This window comes from Tinamus guttatus, unplaced genomic scaffold (assembly GCF_059628265.1).
Source record: "Tinamus guttatus ecotype Peru unplaced genomic scaffold, ASM5962826v1 Tinamus_guttatus_pri_ptg000166l, whole genome shotgun sequence".
NCBI classification, from domain to species: Eukaryota; Metazoa; Chordata; class Aves; order Tinamiformes; family Tinamidae; genus Tinamus; species Tinamus guttatus.
The window spans coordinates 118,836-136,470 of NW_028288700.1; the positions used below are offsets into that span (position 1 = coordinate 118,836).

The 17,635-nt window shown below is 68.0% G+C and overlaps 1 protein-coding gene across 1 annotated transcript; it reads right to left on the bottom strand.

Annotated features, from left to right (window-relative positions):
* Positions 1-2,298: 2,298 nt before the first annotated feature.
* Positions 2,299-16,669, bottom strand: AMHR2 (anti-Mullerian hormone receptor type 2). Its single transcript, XM_088522794.1, has 12 exons — positions 16,633-16,669; positions 13,064-13,216; positions 12,245-12,390; positions 8,325-8,546; positions 7,086-7,200; positions 6,835-6,986; positions 5,054-5,201; positions 4,398-4,525; positions 3,555-3,665; positions 2,968-3,004; positions 2,471-2,853; positions 2,299-2,370 (listed from the first exon to the last, which is right to left on the bottom strand). The coding sequence occupies exons 1-12, from the start codon at positions 16,667-16,669 to the stop codon at positions 2,299-2,301; spliced, it is 1,704 nt and encodes a 567-aa protein (XP_088378920.1).
* Between the last annotated feature and the right edge of the window lie 966 nt (positions 16,670-17,635).

A 17,635-nucleotide genomic window follows, 5' to 3' on the forward strand; every position in this document is an offset into this window, starting at 1 on the left:
GCAGCGCCCCCGCGCCGGGAGGACCGCGCGCCGCGGGGCTGGGCGGGCCATAGGGGGCCATAGAGGGCTATAGGGGCTATAGGGGCTATAGGGGCTATAGGGGCTATAGGGGCTATAGGGAGAATGGGGCCATAGGGAGAATGGGGCCATAGGGGGCCTTGGGGGCAATAGGGGCTATAGGGTGCCATGGGGACTATATGGGGCCATAGGGGCTATAGGGGGCAATGGGGGCTATAGGGGGCCATGGGGCTATAGGGAGAATGGGACCACAGGGGGTGATGAGGGCAATAGGTGCTACAGGGGGCCATGGGGCTATAGGGGCTATAGGGAAAATGGGGCCATAGGGAGTATGGGGCCATAGGGGGCCTTGGGGGCAATAGGGACTATAGGGGGCCATGGGGGCTATAGGGGGCCATGGGGCCATAGGGGACCATGGGGGTTACAGGGGCTATAGGGGGCCGTGGGGGCTACAGGGGGCCATGGGGCTATAGGGAGAATGGGGCCATAGGGGGTGATGGAGGCAATAGGGGCTACAGGGGGCCATGGGGCTATAGGGGCTATAGGGGGGCCATGGGGCTATAGGGGGTGATGGAGGCTACAGGGGGCCATGGGGGCAAGAGGGGCTATAGGGGACGATGGGGCTATAGGGGACATGGGGATACAGGGGCCAATGGGGCTATAGGGAGCTATGGGGGTCACTAGGGGCTATAGGAGGCAATAAGGAAATGGGTGGGAATGGGGCTATAGGGGACAATGGGGGACATGGGGGGCAAAGGGGGGCCGTGGGGACAGTCCCTGGCCCCACACCCGGCTCAGGACCCCCCTCCCCCCGGGTGACACCGCCCTGGGACCCCAAGTGACACCGACACCGAGGGGGGGACGAGAGTTTTATTGAGGGTGACAAGGGGTCCCCACAGCACCCCATAGCACCCCATAGCACCCCATGGCACCACCTGAACCCCCCCACACCCCGTGACACCCTGTGACACCCCCTGACACCCTGTGACACCCACCCCAGCACCCAGGGCCCCCTGTCCCGTGCCCACGAGGTGAGGGACACGGGTGACACCGTGGCCATGGGGACACTACAGGCGGAGCAGGATGCGGGTGCCCAGCACCCCCCAGCCACGGGGGGTCACCGGCGCTTGGTGGCAACAGGCGGCCCCGATGGTCACAGGTCCATGGGTGGGCACCGCCGGACACGGGTGTCACAGCCGGACACGGGTGGTCCCGGTTGGTCCTGGCTGGTCCCGGGTGGACAAGGTCGGTCACGGCTGGACACGGGTGGTCTCAGGTGGTCACAGAGGACACGGGTGGCCCCAGGAGGACACGGGTGGTCACGGGTGGTCTCAGGAGAACACGGGTGGTCATGGGTGGTCTCAGGAAGACACAGGTGGTCACAGGTGGTCACAGAGGACACGGGTGGCCCCAGGAGGACAAGACTGGACACGGGTGGTCTCAGGAGGACAGGGGTGGTCACGGGTGGTCCTAGATGGTCACAGAAGACACAGGTGGCCCTAGCAGGACAAGGTTGGACATGGGTGGTCTCAGGTGGACAGAGGTTGTCACGGGTGGTCCTAGGTGGTCACAGAGGACATGGGTGGTCTCAGGTGGACAGAGGTTGTCACAGGTGGTCCTAGGCGGTCACAGAAGACACAGGTGGCCCCAGGAGGACAGGGGTGGTCACAGGTGGTCTCAGGAGAACGAGGTTGGACACGGGTGGTCTCAGGAGGACAGGGGTGGTCACGGGTGGTCCTAGGTGGTCACAGAAGACATGGGTGGCCCCAGGAGGACAAGGTTGGTCACGGATGGTCTCAGGAGGACACAGGTGGTCACGGGTGGTCTCAGGAAGACACGGGTGGTCACAGAGGACACAGGTGGCCCCAGGAGGACAAGACTGGACATGGGTGGTCTCAGGTGGTCCTAGGTGGTCACAGAGGACACGGGTGGTCTCAGGAGGACAGGGGTGGTCACGGGTGGTCCTAGATGGTCACAGAAGACACAGGTGGCCCTAGCAGGACAAGGTTGGACATGGGTGGTCTCAGGTGGACAGAGGTTGTCACGGGTGGTCCTAGGTGGTCACAGAAGACACAGGTGGCCCCAGGAGGACAAGGTTGGTCACGGGTGGTCTCAGGAGGACAGGGGTGGTCACGGGTGGTCCCGCGTGGACACGCACGAGCTCCGGTGGTCGCGGCTGGTCCCGGTGGCCATGGGTGGCCCCGTGAGGACAAGGTTGGACACGGGTGGCCCTGGGTGGCTCCGGGTGGCCCTGGGTGGCTCCGGGCGGCGGCACCGGCCTCAGTCGGAGTCGCTGGAGGAGGATGACGATGACGACGATGACGATGACGACGATGACGATGACGACGAGCGCTGGAGGGACACGGAGCAGCCGTGAGGGGACAGGGGGACCTGGACGGGGGGGGACGGTCACCCCCAGGACCCCCCACCCCAGGGTGCCCCCCCGCGTCACCTTCCCGCCCTTGCGCCTCTTCTCCGCCTTCTTCAGCCTCTTCCTCATCTTCCTCGCGGCCTTCGCGTCCAGCGCGGGGGGGGGCACCCCCGGGGGCGGGGGGGGGAACAGGGGGGCGGGGGGGGGCGCGGGGCCGGGGGGGAAGGCGGGGGGGTGCGGGGGGGGGTACGGGGGAGCGGGGGGGTTCGAGGGGGGGTAGGGGGCGGTTGGGGGGCCCGGGGGGGCGGGGGGCGGCGGGGGGGCGTAGGGGGCGGTTGGGGGGTACATGGGGTTGGGGGGGGCTGGGGGGGGGTACGTGGGGTTGGGGGGGCCCGGGGGGGGGTACATGGGGTTGGGGGGGGCGGTTGGGGGGTACGTGGGGTTCGGGGGGGCGCCCGGCTGCCCTACGGGGAAGGAGGAAATTAGCGGGACCCTCCTTGACCCCCCGGAGGGGGGGGCGGGGAGGGGGGTGTCGTTGCAGCCCCCCCAGTTTTGGGGCGCCCCCCCCCCCCCCTTACCGGAGTTGGGGTCCCACATGGCGCCGCCGCGGGTGACCTGCGGGGGGGGGCACGGGGTTAGCGGGGGGGGGACAAAAATTGGGGGGGGGGTAGAGACCCCCCCTCCCTCCATAGACCCCCCCCACGCGGGGGGTGGAGGTGCGGGGGGGGTCGGGGGATTTGGGGGCGCATTGGGGGGTGCGGGGGGGGTGCGCTCCGACCTGCCGCCTGCGCTCGCTCCGCGGCCCCTCCCGCAGGAAGCCGGACGCCTGGGCCCCTCCCCGGGCCAGGGCGGGGGGGGGGGGGGAGGAGCCGGGACGCCGGGGCCCCCCCGGCGCGGGGGGGGGGGGGGGCGGGATGGGAGCCAGGACGCCGGGGCCCTTCGATCCCGGGAGGAGCCTCCGGCCAAGGACGCGCCGAGCAGCGCGGGGCGGGACAGGGCGCCGGGAGCCGCTCGGACGCCGGGGCCCCTCCGGCCGCCCTGGCCTCAGTTTCCCTTATCGCGGGGGGGGGGTGGGTCCTCGCACCTCCTAGTCGGCGGCGGCTGCGGGGGGCGCCCGGACGCCGGGGCCCGCTCGGACGCCGGGGCCCGCGGGGGGCAGCGCGGCCGCCAGGCGCTGCAGCCGCTGCTGGGCGCGCTCGGCCGAGAGCCGGGCCTCGGGGTCGGGGTCCCAGCAGTCCTCGAGCAGCTCCGGGAGCCCCCCCGGCGCCTGCGGGGACTGCGCGGTGACACCGGGACGGGGGGGGGACCCGGGGACACTGCTGTGGACAGGGGGGCGCCCCCGAGTCCCCTTGGGACAGGGACCCCCGTGGGCACCGCGGGGAGCCCCCACCCCAACGCCCTGGGGTCACCCCGTGCAGGGAGCTCCTGGCACCCCCGGGACCCCCTGGGCACCCCCGGGACCCCCTGGGCACCCATTTTCCCCCAAAAAAACACCCTGGGCATCGTCACCCCATGGAGGGACATCCCTGGGCACGAGCACCCTGGGCACCCCTGGGATCCCCTGGGCACCCCCGGGACCTCCTGGGCACCCCTGGGATCCTGTTGGCACCCCTGGGATCCCCTGGGACACCCATTTCCCCCCAAAAAACACCCTGGGCATCGTCACCCCATGCAGGGACATCCCTGGGCACGAGCACCCTGGGCACCCCTGGGACCCCCTGGGGACACCTCGGATCCCCCCTGGGCACCCCCTAAAACACCCCGGGCATCGTCACCCCATGCAGGGACCTCCCTGCGCACAAGGATCCTTGTCACCTCCCTGGGCAACCCAGGGCCCCCCCGGGACCCTCTGGGCCCCCCCGGGACCCTCTGGGTCTCCATCTCACCCTGGGCATCCTCCCCTTGTGCAGGGACCCCCCTGGGCACGAGCCCCCCATGCGAGGCCACCCCCGGGCGCCGCCACCCCCGCGTGTCCCCGCGTGTCCCCGCGCGGTCTCACCCGTCCCGCGCGGTGCCAGGCGGGCGGGATGAGCGGGCGGCGCCGCTCGAGCGCGGCCAAGCGCCGCAGCTGCGCGGGCGACGGGCTGGCGCCCAGCTCGGCCTCGTAGGCCAGCCGGAACTCGGGCACCGGGCGCCCTGGGGACAGGGCGGAGGGGACGGAGGGGACGGGTGAACGGATGGGGGGGACACCCTGGGCACCGGGGCACCTCCGAGCAGGGGACGTGCGGGGATGGGGCCGCTTGGGTGCCCCTGGGTGCTGTCACCATCGTCACGGGCATGCGGGATGTCCCCGGGTACCCTGGGGACCCCCCGGGCACCCCATTTGCCCCCCTCCCTGCCCGAGGGTCCTCCCTGAGCATCCGGGACCCCCTGGGGACCCCCGTCTTGGGCATGGGTGCCCTTGGTCCTGGGGGCACCCCCGGGACCTCCCTGGACATGGGGACAGGCTGGGACATCCCCCACCCCCCTTGGGACCGGGGACCCCCATGGGTGCCCCAGCAGGGCCCCCCCCGGGCCAGGGCACCTTGGGGACCCCCTGGGCACCCCATTTCTCCCCCCTCAAGCACCCTGGGCACCGTCACCCCATGCAGGGACCTCCCTGGGCACGAGCCCCCCCGGGAATCCCTTGGCCCCCCTGGGCAGGGGGCACCGGGGGGCGCTCACCGGGGCTCAGTGCTTGGCACCGCGACAGGATCTCCCAGAGCAGCAGGGCCAGCGCGTAGACGTCGGCCTGGCGCAGCGCCCGGCCCCACGCGCGCAGGTCCAGGCTCTCGTCCAGGATCTCGGGCGCCAGGTAGCGCTGGGTGCCGGCCTGGGTGCAGTGCACGCTCACATGGGCGCCCCGGGGCTTGGCACGGGTGCCGTGGGGCCGGCACGGGCGCCGTGGGGCCGGCACGGGTGCTGTGAGGCTGGCACGGGGCCCCCCACGCTCGTACGGGCATTGCCCAGCTTGCACAAGCAGCCCGGTGCTTGCACAGGCACCATGAGGCTTGCACAAGAGCCCCGAGGTTTGCACAAGTGCCTGGTGCTTGCACGGGCATTGCCCAGCGTGCACAAGTGCACCAGTCCTTGCACGGGCACCATGGGACTTGCACAAGAGCCCCAATGCTCACACAAGTGCCTGGTGCTTGCACAGGCATTGCCCAGCTTGCACAAGTGGCCCGATGCTTGCATGGGCACTATGGGGCTTGCACAAGAGCCCCAATGCTCACACAAGTGCCTGGTGCTTGCACAGGCATTGCCCAGCTTGCGCAAGCAGCCCGGTGCTTGCACGGGCACCATGAGGCTTGCACAAGAGTCCCGATGCTTGCACAAGTGCCTGGTGCTTGCATGGGCATTGCCCAGCTTGCACAAGTGTATCAGTGCTTGCACGGGCACCATGGGGCTTGCACAAGTGCTTGGTGCTTGCACGGGCGTTGCCCAGTGTGCACAAGCAGCCCGGTGCTTGCACGGGCACCATGGGGCTTGCACAAGCGTTCTGGGACTCACACAAGTGCCTGGCCCTTGCACGGGCATTGCCCAGCGTGCACAAGTGCACCAGTCCTTGCACGGGCACCATGGGGCTTGCACAAGTGCCTGGTGCTTGCATGGGCACTATGGGGCTTGCACAAGTGTCCCAATGTTTGCACAAGTGCTTGGCCCTTGCACGGGCATTGCCCAGCTTGCACAAGTGTGCCAGTGCTTGCATGGGCACTATGGGGCTTGCACAAGTGCCCCGAGGTTTGCACAAGTGCCTGCTCCTTGCACGGGCATTGCCCAGCGTGCACAAGTGCACCAGTCCTTGCACGGGCACCATGGGGCTTGCACAAGTGCCTGGTGCTTGCATGGGCACCATGGGGCTTGTACAAGAGTCCCGATGCTTGCACAAGTGCCTGGTGCTTGCATGGGCATTGCCCAGCTTGCACAAGTGTGCCAGTGCTTGCACGGGCACCATGGGGCTTGCACAAGAGTCCCGATCCTTGCACAAGTGCCTGGTGCTTGCACAGGCATTGCGCAGCTTGCACAAGTGGCCCGGGACTTGCACGGGCACCATGGGGCTTGCACAAGTGCCTGGTGCTTGCATGGGCACCATGGGGCTTGTACAAGAGTCCCGATCCTTGCACAAGTGCCTGGTCCTTGCACAGGCATTGCCCAGCTTGCACAAGTGTGCCCGTGCTTGCACGGGCACCATGGGGCTTGCACAAGTGCCTGGTGCTTGCACAGGCATTGCCCAGCTTGCACAAGCAGCCCGGTGCTTGCACGGGCACCATGAGGCTTGCACAAGTGCCCCGAGGTTTGCACAAGTGCCTGGCCCTTGCACGGGCATTGCCCAGCGTGCACGAGCGCCCTGGAGCCCCGTTGGCACCACGGGGCTCACAGCAGCACCCGGCGCCTGCAGGACACCCGCATCGTCCCCACGTGTCCCCTGCCACCCGCTGTCCCCGTCCCCCCGGGGTGTCCCCCACCTTGCGGATGGGGACGTCGCGGCGGGCGCTGCTGCGGGGCGGCGGCAGCGCCAGCGCCAGCCCGAAGTCGCCGATGGCGCAGGTGCCGTCGTCGCGCACCAGCACGTTCTGGCTGCTCAGGTCGCGGTGCACCACGCTGGGCTTGTACAGGCCTGAGGCCGCGGTGACGGGCACAAGGACGGCGGTGGCGTCACCGGGGGGGTCACCGGTGCCGTCCCGGCCCCGCGGGGACGTCCCCGCGCCGCGCTCACCGTCGCGCCACAGCTCCTGGTGCAGGAAGGCCAGGCCGCGCGCCAGCGACAGCGCCAGGCGCAGGCTGCCCGCCCACGTGCCCACGTGCTGGCGCAGGAAGTGGCGCAGGGAGCCCTGGGGACACGGCGGGGACACGGGGGGACGTGGGAGCCCCCCTGCGTGCGCGGGGGTGCCCGGAGGAGCCGCGTGGGCGCGCAGAGCACCCGGTGCGCCCGCTGCAGCCGTGCAACACCCCGTGCATGTGCAGGAGCACCCATTGCACCCCTGCAACACCCCTGCAACACCCCGTGCATGAGCAGGAGCACCCATTGCACTCCTGCAACACCCCTGCAACACCCTGGGTATGCGCAAGAGCACCCATTGCACCCCTGCAACACCCCATGCATGTGCAGGAGCACCCATTGCACCCACTGCACCCCTGCAACACCCCGTGAGCACACAGAAGCACCCATTGCACCCCTGTAACACCGCTGCAACACCCTGTGCATGCGCAGGAGCACCCATTGCACCCCTGCAACACCCCGTGCATGCGCAGGAGCACCCATTGCACCCCTGCAACACCCCGTGCATGTGCAGGAGCGCCCAGAGCACCCAGTGCACCCCTGCAGCACCCTGTGCGCACACAGAAGCACCCGTTGCACCCATTTCACCCGTTGCACCCCTGCAGCACTCCAAGCACATACAGGAGCAGCTAGAGCACCCATTGCACAGCAGTGAGCACCCATAGCACCCATATCCCCGAAGTGAGCACCCATAACCCCGCAGTGAGCACCTATATCCCTGCGGTGAGTACCCATAGCACTGCAATGAGCACCCCTATCCCCGCAATGAGCACCCATAGCTCCACAATGAGCACCCATATCCCCACAGTGAGCACCCATAGCAGTGCAAAGAGCACCCATAGCACCACAATGAGCACCCAAAGCACCACAATGTGCACCCCCATATCCCCACAGCGAGCACCCATAGCAGTGCAGCAAGCACCCATAGCAAGCACCCATAGCACTGCAATGAGCACCCATAGCACTGCAGTGAGCACCCCTATCCCCACAGTGAGCACCCATAGCAGCACAATAAGCACCCATATCCCCACTGTGAGCACCCCTATCCCCACAACAAGCACCCACATCCCCGCAATGAGCACCCACATCCCTGCAATGAGCACCCGTATCCCCACAACAAGCACCCCTATCCCCACAGCAGCCCCCCTATCCCCACGCCGCCCCACGGGCACTCACGGCCGGGTAGAGCTGCAGCAGCAGCAGCCCCCCGTGGGCGCGCGGCCCCGCGTGGGCGCCCAGCAGCCGCGCCACGTTGCGGTGCTCCATGAGCGGCAGCGCCAGCACCGCGCGCTCCGCCGCGAAGCGCCCGCGCGCGCCCGCCGCGAACGCCTTGATGGCCACGGGGCGCCGGCGCAGGGTGCCCCGCCACACGGCCGAGAAGCGCCCGGCCTGCAGCACCTGCACCCATGGGTGCTGCCAGGGCGGCTCCGCGCGCCCCGTCCCTGGGCAGCCCCGGCAACCCCATCCCTGGGTATTCCCATCCCTGGGCACCTCCATCCCTGGGTATCTCCATCCCTGGGCAGCCCCGGGAACCCCATCCCTGGGTATTCCCATCCCTGGGTATCTCCATCCCTGGGTATCTCCATCCCTGGGTATCCCCGGGCATCCCCATCCCTGGGTATTCCCATCCCTGGGCACCTCCATCCCTGGGCACCTCCATCCCTGGGCACCTCCATCCCTGGGCATCTCCATCCCTGGGTATCCCTGGGCATCCCCATCCCTGGGTATTCCCATCCCTGGGCACCCTCATCCCTGGGTATTCCCATCCCTGGGCACCTCCATCCCTGGGCATCTCCATCCCTGGGTATCCCCGGGCATCCCCATCCCTGGGTATTCCCATCCCTGGGCACCCCCATCCCTGGGTATTCCCATCCCTGGGCACCTCCATCCCTGGGCATCTCCATCCCTGGGCAGCCCCGGCATCCCCATCCCTGGGTATTCCCATCCCTGGGCACCCCCATCCCTGGGCACCTCCATCCTGGGCACCCGTGGGTGTCACTGCCCCCGAGTATTCCCATCCCTGGGTATCCCTATCCCTGGGCATCCCCATCCCTGGATATCCCCATCCCTGGGCATCTCCATCCCTGGGCATCTCCATCCCGGGCACCCATGGGTGTCACTGTCCGCGGGCATCCCCATCCCAGGACATCCCCATCCCAGGACATCCCCATCCCTGGGCATCCCCATCCCTGGGTATCCCTATCCCTGGGCATCTCCATCCCTGGGTATCCCCATCCCGGGCACCCATGGGTGTCACTGTCCCTGGGCATCCCCATCCCAGGGCATCCCTATTCCCGGCACCCATGGGTGTCCCCGGCTCCCAGCACCCATTGGCCCCCCCAGCTCTGGGTACCCCCCAGGTCTGTCCCTGGGCCCCCATGGGCCCCCATCCCCGTCCCTGGGTACCCCCATTCCAGGCATCCATGGACCCCCCCAGGTACCCCCATCCCTGGGTCTCTCTGTGTCCCCCCTGAAGCTGATGCCCCCCTCTCCCCATTGTCCTCCCTGTCCCCATTGTCCCCATTGTCCTCCCTGTCCCCATGCCCCCCCCGTCCCCATTGTCCCCATTGTCCCCGTTGTCCCCGTTGTCCCCCGTCCCACCTGCAGGAACTGCAGCCCCCGCAGCTCCCGGCTGGGCAGCTCCAGGGGGGTCCCGGGCGCTGGGTCCCCCCCCGGTGGCCGCCGTCCCCGCGCCCTGGCCCGACGCAGCCCTAGGAGGGAGCGGCCACCTGTCCCCGCGCCGGGGACACCGGGGACACCGGGGACACCGGGGCAGGGACACCAGGGACAGGGACACCAGGGACACCGGGGACAGGGACACCAGGGACACCGGGGACACCGGGGACACGAGGGACACCGGGGACAGGGACACCGGGGACACCGGGGACAGGAACACCAGGGACACCAGGGACACCGGGGACACTGGGGACACCGGGGACATCGGGGACACTGGGGACAGGGACACCGGGGACACCGGGGACAGGAACACCAGGGACACCAGGGACACCGGGGACATTGGGGACAGGGACACCGGGACGTGGGCAGCATAGGGACAATGGGGACAGGACACCTGGGGACCCGTGTCCTGGGGACACCAGAACATGGGAACCATAGGGACATCAGGGACACCGGGGACATTGGGGACAGGGACACTGGGGACAGGGACACCGGGGACACCAGGGACACCAGGGACACCGGGACATGGGCACCACAGGGACAATGGGGACAGGGCACCTGGGGACCTGGCACTCTGGGGACACAGGGACATGGGAACCATAGGGACACCAGGGACACGGGGGACATGAGGGACCCCCACACCCCAGGGTTGTGACAGTCAGGGACAGCCACATGGGGCCACCAGGGTCCCTGGGCCACCCGCACCCAGCACCACAGCAGCTGGGGACACCAGGGACCCTGGGGACAGGGACATCCCGAGGACCCTGGGGACACGGGGACACCAGGACACCCGTGGGGGCTCAGGGAGGGGGTGGCTCTGCCCAGGGTCCCCGTGTCCCCCCCCTGTCCCCCGGGTCCTACCGAGGAAGGCCAGGCCGGCGAGGAGGAGGAGGAGGAGGAGGAGCAGGAGGAGGAAGATGCCACCGGCCCCCCCGAGCCACAGGGCGCCCGGGGGCCCCGCGCGCCCGGACACTGGGGACAGAGGCCACCGTGACCCCGGCTCCCCCCAGGGAAAGGGCCCAGGCGCCCGGGCCCCCCCCAAGTCCAGGAGGGGACCCCGGGGACGGGCCAGGGTGTCCCCCTTGGGGCCAGGGCCACCCATGGGTCCCCCAGCCCTCCCATGGGTCCTAGGAGCACTCAGGAGTCCCCCAACCCCCCGGGAGGTCCCCAAGACACTCGTGGGTCGCCCGGTCACCCCGTGGGTCCCCCGGTCACCCCAATGTCCCCCAGCCCCCCCCCCATCACCCCGATGTCCCCTCGTGTCCCCCCGGTGCCCCCCGCCACTCCGGTGTCCCCCAGCACCCCGATGTCCCCTGGTGTCCTCCGGTGCCCCCCGCCACTCCGGTGTCCCCCATCACCCCGATGTCCCCTGGTGTCCCTGTCACTCCAGCATCCCCCGATGTCCCCCAGCACCTCTGTGTCCCCTGCTGTCCCCTGGTGACCCCTGGTGACCCCCGTCACCCTGATGTCCCCCAGCATCCCCCGCCACTCCAGTGTCCCCCGATGCCCCTGGTGCTCCCTGTCACCCGGTGCCCCCTGTCACCTTGTCACCCCGCTCTCCCCCAGCATCCGGCTGTTCCTGCTGTCCCCATGGTCCCTGCTGTCCCCACTGTCCCCCTGTCCCCATGTCCCTGTGTCCCCACGGTACCCATGTCCCCGTGCCCCTGCTGTCCCCATGGTCCCTGCTGTCCCCATGTCCCTGTGTCCCCGTGTCCCCGTGTCCCCCGATGTCCCCCCGTGTCCCCCCGTGTCCCCGTGTCCCCCGATGTCCCCCCATGTCCCCATGTCCCCGTGTCCCCCCGTGTCCCCCCGTGTCCCCGTGTCCCGCGGTACCCGGCGGGGCTGGGCCGCCCCGGTCCCCGTTGCAGAGGTCCCCGTGTCCCCCCGTGTCCCCCCGTGTCCCCGTGTCCCCCAATGTCCCCCCATGTCCCCATGTCCCCGTGCCCCCCCGTGCCCCCCCGTGTCCCCGTGTCCCCCCGTGTCCCCCCCTGTCCCCGCGGTACCCGGCGGGTCTCGGCCGCCCCGGTCCCCGTTGCAGAGGTCCCCGTGTCCCCCCGTGGTTCCCGTGTCCCCGTGTCCCCCCATGTCCCCCCCTGTCCCCGCGGTACCCGGCGGGTCTCGGCCGCCCCGGTCCCCGTTGCAGAGGTCCCCGTGTCCCCCCGTGGTTCCCGTGTCCCCGTGTCCCCCCATGTCCCCCCCTGTCCCCGCGGTACCCGGTGGGTCTCGGCCGCCCCGGTCTCCGTTGCAGAGGTCCCCGTGTCCCCCCATGTCCCCGTGTCCCCCCGTGTCCCCGTGTCCCCATGTCCCCCCGTGTCCCCCTGTGTGTCCCCGTGTCCCCGTGTCCCCCGATGTCCCCCCATGTCCCCATGTCCCCGTGTCCCCGTGTCCCCGTGTCCCCCCGTGTCCCCCCCTGTCCCCGCGGTACCCGGCGGGGCTCGGTCGCCCCGGTCCCCGTTGCAGAGGTCCCCGTTGCAGACACAGACCAGGACGGTGGCCCCGGGGCCACCCGCGGGGCTGGGGTCGCAGGTGGCCGAGGGGCACCCGGGCCCCCCCCCGCCCCAGCAGCCTGGGGGGGGGGGGGCGCTGACGTCACCGCCCGCCCCCCCCCCCGCTCCCCCCCTCCCTTCGCGTTTTTTCAAGGTTCCCGGGGGAAGCGGCCGGGCCAAGGTCAGACCGCGGGAGCCGGGAGGGGCCCAGGCGTCCGGCCCCCCCCCGCCCTCCAGAGGAGGCTCCTGGGGCCCCATGGGGAGCCGGGAGACCCCCGGGTGCCCCCCAGCCCCACAGCCCCCCCAGCAGAGGGGCCCAGGACCCCCCCAGACCCACATCCCCCCATGGGCAGAGGGGCCCAGGCGTCCGGCCCCCCCCAGCCCCACAGCCCCCCAGCTCCACAGCCCCCCCAACAGAGGGGCCCAGGACCCCCCCCAGACAAACATCCCCCCATGGGCAGAGGGGCCCAGGCGTCCGGCCCCCCCCAGCCCCACATCCCCCCCAGCCCCACATCCCCCCATGGGCAGAGGGGCCCAGGCGTCCGGTCCCCCCTCAATTCCACCCCCCGGGTGCCCCCCCAGTCCCACACCCTCCCCAGCAGAGGGGCCCAGGCGTCCGAACCCCCCCCAGCCCCACATCCCTCCCACGGGCAGAGGGGCCCAGGCGTCCGGGCCCCCCCCCCTCCAGCCACCCCTAACAGCGGCTCCCCCCCGTCCCCCCCGTCCCCCCGTCCCCCCCCGTCCCCACCGCACCCTGCACCAGCGCGCGGCTGCGGTTCCAGACCCCGATGCAGCAGTGCCGGGGGGGGCAGCGCACGGTGCCGGGGGCCGCGGCCGCCCCGGCCCCCCCCAGGCTGCCCCGCACCCCCGGGTGCCGGTAGGAGACGCAGCGGAGCCGGGGGGGCCCTGCGGGGACCGGTGTCACCCGCACGACACCCGCAACACCCGCACGGGGCCCTGGTGTCACCCACACGGAGCCTTGGTGTCACCCGCAGGGCCCTGGTGTCACCCGCACGACACTCGCAACACCCGCACGGGGCCCTGGTGTCACCCGCACAACACCCGCAGGGCCCTGGTGTCACCCGCACAACACCAGCTTGTCACCCGCAGGGACTGGTGTCACCCGCATGGAGCCCTGGTGTCACCCGCATGGGGTCCGCAACACCCATGGGGCCCTGGTGTCACCTGCACGACACCCGCAACACCCGCAGGGACTGGTGTCACCCGAACAACACCCGCACGGGGCCCTGGTGTCACCCGCACGGCACCCACAGGGCCCTGGTGTCACCCGCACGGGGCCCTGGTGTCACCTGCACAACACCAGCTTGTCACCCGCAGGGACTGGTGTCACCCGCACGGAGCCCTGGTGTCACCCGCACAGGGCCCGCGACACCCATGAGGCCCTGGTGTCACCCGCACAACACCAGCTTGTCACCCGCAGGGCCTGGTGTCACCCGCACGGCGCCCGTGACACCCGCGGGGACCCTTGTTGTCACCCGCACAGTGCCCGTCCCCCCACGGGCTCTGGTGTCACCTGCACAGCGCCCACAACACCCACAGGGCCCTGGTGTCACCCGCACGGCGCCCGCGACACCCAGGGGGCTCCGGTGTCACCCGCCTGTCACCCGCGGGAGGGTGACGGGGTTTGGGGGGTCCCACCTGGCGCCGGCCCCATGGGAGCCCCCAGCTCCGGTGGCCCCTGGAGCTCTGGGAAGAGCCGGGAAGAGCCGGGAAGAGCCGGACGCGGAGGAGGAGGAGGAGGAGGAGGCCGAAGGCTCCCGGTGCCAGGCGGGGGGGGGACACAGGGGACAACTGCCCCAATGGGGGCCCAACCCCCCCCATGGAAACCCCCGATTTCCCCCCAAACTCGGGTGCCCCCCCGCAGGGACCGCGACACCCCCACGACACCCCCGGGGGCCCCGCGTCGTCACCCGTCGTCACCCGCCGCGGGGTGACAGGATCCGGGGGGGTCCCACCTGGCCCCAGCGCTGGCCCCATGGGAGCCTCCAGCTCCGGCGGCACCTGGAGCTCTGGGAAGAGCCGGGAAGGGCCGGGAAGAGCCGGACGCGGAGGAGGAGGAGGAGGAGGAGGAGGGGGAGGAGGCCGAAGGCTCCCGGTGCCAGGCGGGGGGTGGGGACACAGGGGACAACTGCCCCAATGGGGACCCAACCCCCCCGAAACCCCCTACGGAAACCCCTGATTTCACCCCAAACTCGGGTGCTCCCCCCAACACCCCCAAAACAATCAAAAAGCCATTAAAAGAGCCCAAATCCGTGTACAAAGGAGCCAAAAACTACGTTTAATCTAGTCTTTTTCTTTTCTTTTTTCTTTTTTTTTCTTTTTTGTACAAAAAAATAGCACTTTTCCAAAAAACCGGGGGGGGGGGTTCGGACACGGTTACATCGGCCACCGGCTTTTGAGGCGGGAGGGGGCGATTTTGTCTCTTTTTTGTTAAAAAATGAGAGAGAAAGAGAAATAAAGAGGGGGGGAAGCGGGATATTAGGGATATTTGGGATATTTATTACAAGATCGAACAGTCTTTACACGGATCGAGTTATTGCCAGTGTGCGGGTGACAACCGGGGGACCGGGTGACAACAGGGGGACCGGGTGACAACAGGGGGGCCGGGTGACACTTTTGTGTCCGGGTGTCCCGGGGGGGGGTCACATCTCCCGGTGGCTCTTGGAGCTCCAGGGTGTCACCCCCCCCCTCCCGGTGTCACCCCCCCAGGTGTCACCCCCCCCCCCCCCCCGTGTCCGTCCCCAAAGCGGTGGCGGGAAGTGACCCCAAAAGGCCCCGTTGGCCCCAAATCCGGGCCGGGCGCTTTGGCACTTGGATCCCGGCGGGAAGAGCCGCACGGAGACACCCTCGGTTGGGGGGGGGGGGTTGGAATTCCCAACATGTAAATTGAACAAAATCCCCTGTTTTGCACCCATTTTGCGCTCCCAGAGGGGGTCATAGTGCTTCACGGATATTAAAATACAAATGCTGAAGTTTCCTCTATAAAAATATACAAATGCAAAAATAGACATCGCGGGCGCCGCCCCCGCCGCCCTTCTCTTAAAAAACGAGCGTTAAAAAAAGGGGGAAAAGGGAAAAACGGGCAGAAACCACCCGGCGCTCCGCGGTTTTCCTGGGGGTTGATCCGGCTCCTTCCCGGGAAGGCCGGAGCTGCTCCCGGCGCCTCCCTGCAGCTGTTGGGATCCCGATTATTGAGGGGAAAGGAGGGGGGAAAGAGCTGGAATTTGGGGGGAAAACGGGCGGATTGTCCCGTTTTTCCGCCGGGATGGAGGGAAGCGGTGCCCTGTCCACACATTCCCGCTCCGAGGCACTGGGAAGATCCCGCCGGATCTCCCTCGGGATCGAGCGCTCCGGAGATGCTCCGGTAGCTCCGGGCGAGCGCGGAGCGGGATCCCTGTTCCCAGCGCGGATCCGTAGGGATCGCCAGGGATTCCCGTGCCTGGCAGCGCCCGCTCCCGCTTTTCCAGGGCCTTTTCCAGCTCTATCCCCTGCTCCAGCTCCCCGGCCTTTCCCGTCTCCGCTCATCCCAACTTTTCTGCTGGGAAACACCGGGAATTTAACGGGAGCCCCGGCCGCGCTTTCGGAGGCTCCCTGTGCCAAGCGGGAGGCACCGGGATGCTCCCATGGAATTCCTCCATCCCGGAAAGGCGGCAGCCGGCGCCTCCTTCCTGCCGCAGGGAGGGAAAGGGCAGATCTTGTCTGGCCGGAGCCAGCGTTCCGGGTGGGAAGAGGGGCCGGAGCCAGCGTTCCGGGTGGGAAGAGCCGTGCCCAAATACTGAGAGTTTTCCCCCTTCCCAACACCCGTTTTTGGCCTCGTTTTTTAGGAGCCGGACGGAGGCCCCGGAGCCGACGGCAGCAGCGTCGGGAGAGGAAAAAGAGGGAAAATAAACGGGAGCTGCGGCTGCCTCCGGCTCCGCGCGCTCCCTCCGGGTCCTTCTCCGTAGGGATCGCGGCTCTTGGGAAGGCGGCGGAAAAACCAGCCCCTCCGCTCGCCCCGCCGCTTCCCGCGTTAATTAATTAAAAAAATCACAAATAAAATTAAATCCGGAGGAAACGGCTCGCGGCGGAGGGGGAACAGGCCCAAAGTCCAGGGAATGGCAGGGAGAGGGGAAGGAGGCCGGGAAAGGGAGAAGCAGAAACCTCACCCCAAATAATTAAAAACGAAACGAAACAACCTAAAAAGCGAAGCGGCCAAAAAAAAAAAATTAAAAAAAAAAAAAAAAGACTTGGATTTTTGTTTTCCTTTTTTTTTTTTTTCCCCGTTCAAAGGTTACAATGGAAAAGGTCACGGAGCGTCCGACCTGCTCCTGGATAAGGCATCGAAGGGACCACGGCCATGGTCGCAGCAAAATCTCCTCTCTCAGACGAACCCCTTTTATATTTTTATATATATAATAATAATATAGAATCTTTTTTTCTTTTTTTTCCTCTTTTTTCTTTTTTTCCTTTTTTTTTTCCTTTTTTTTTTAATTCCTCTTGCTATGAAATATTTCAATGATCGGATAACGTTTACCAAGGCATGATGGCGTCGAAGGCTACCTACGGATCCAGGGTGGGAATGACGGGGGGAAAGGGGAAAAAAAAGGGGGGAAAAAAAAAAAGGGGGGGAATCCCAAAAAGGGAAAACCCCCAAAATAATAAAATAAAAGGGTCAAGCTGAAATTAAAAAATATATATATATATATATATATAGAGCTCTGGCCTTCGCGTGTGGTGGCACCGGGGAGGCCGGAGAGGCGCTGGGTGTTGGTGCGGAGGGGGCCGCGTGGCACCTGTTGTCCCCACGGGGTGACAGATGGCGGCGGGTGACGCCTCGTGATGGTGACGCCTCACGGCGGCGGGTGACACCTCATGGCGGAGCCGTCTCATGGGGGTGACGCCTCATGGTGGCGGGTGACACCTCATGGCGGAGCTGCCTCATGGGGGTGACGCCTCATGGTGACACGGCCTCACAGCGGCGGGTGACGCCTCAAGGTGGTGACGCCTCGTGATGGTGACGCCGCCTCGTGGTGGGTGATGCCACCTCATGGCGGCGGGTGACGCCTCACGATGGTGACACTGCCTCACGATGGCGATGCCTCAAGGTGGTGACGCTGCCTCATGACGGTGACGCCTCATGATGGTGACGCCGCCTCACGATGGCGGCGTGTGACACCTCATGATGGTGACGCCTCACAGTGGCGGGTGACACCTTGTGGCGGTGACACCTCATGACGGTGACGCCTCATGACGGTGACGCCTCACGGTGGCGGGTGACGCCTCGAGGTGGTGACGCTGCCGCCTCATGACGGTGACGCCTCACGG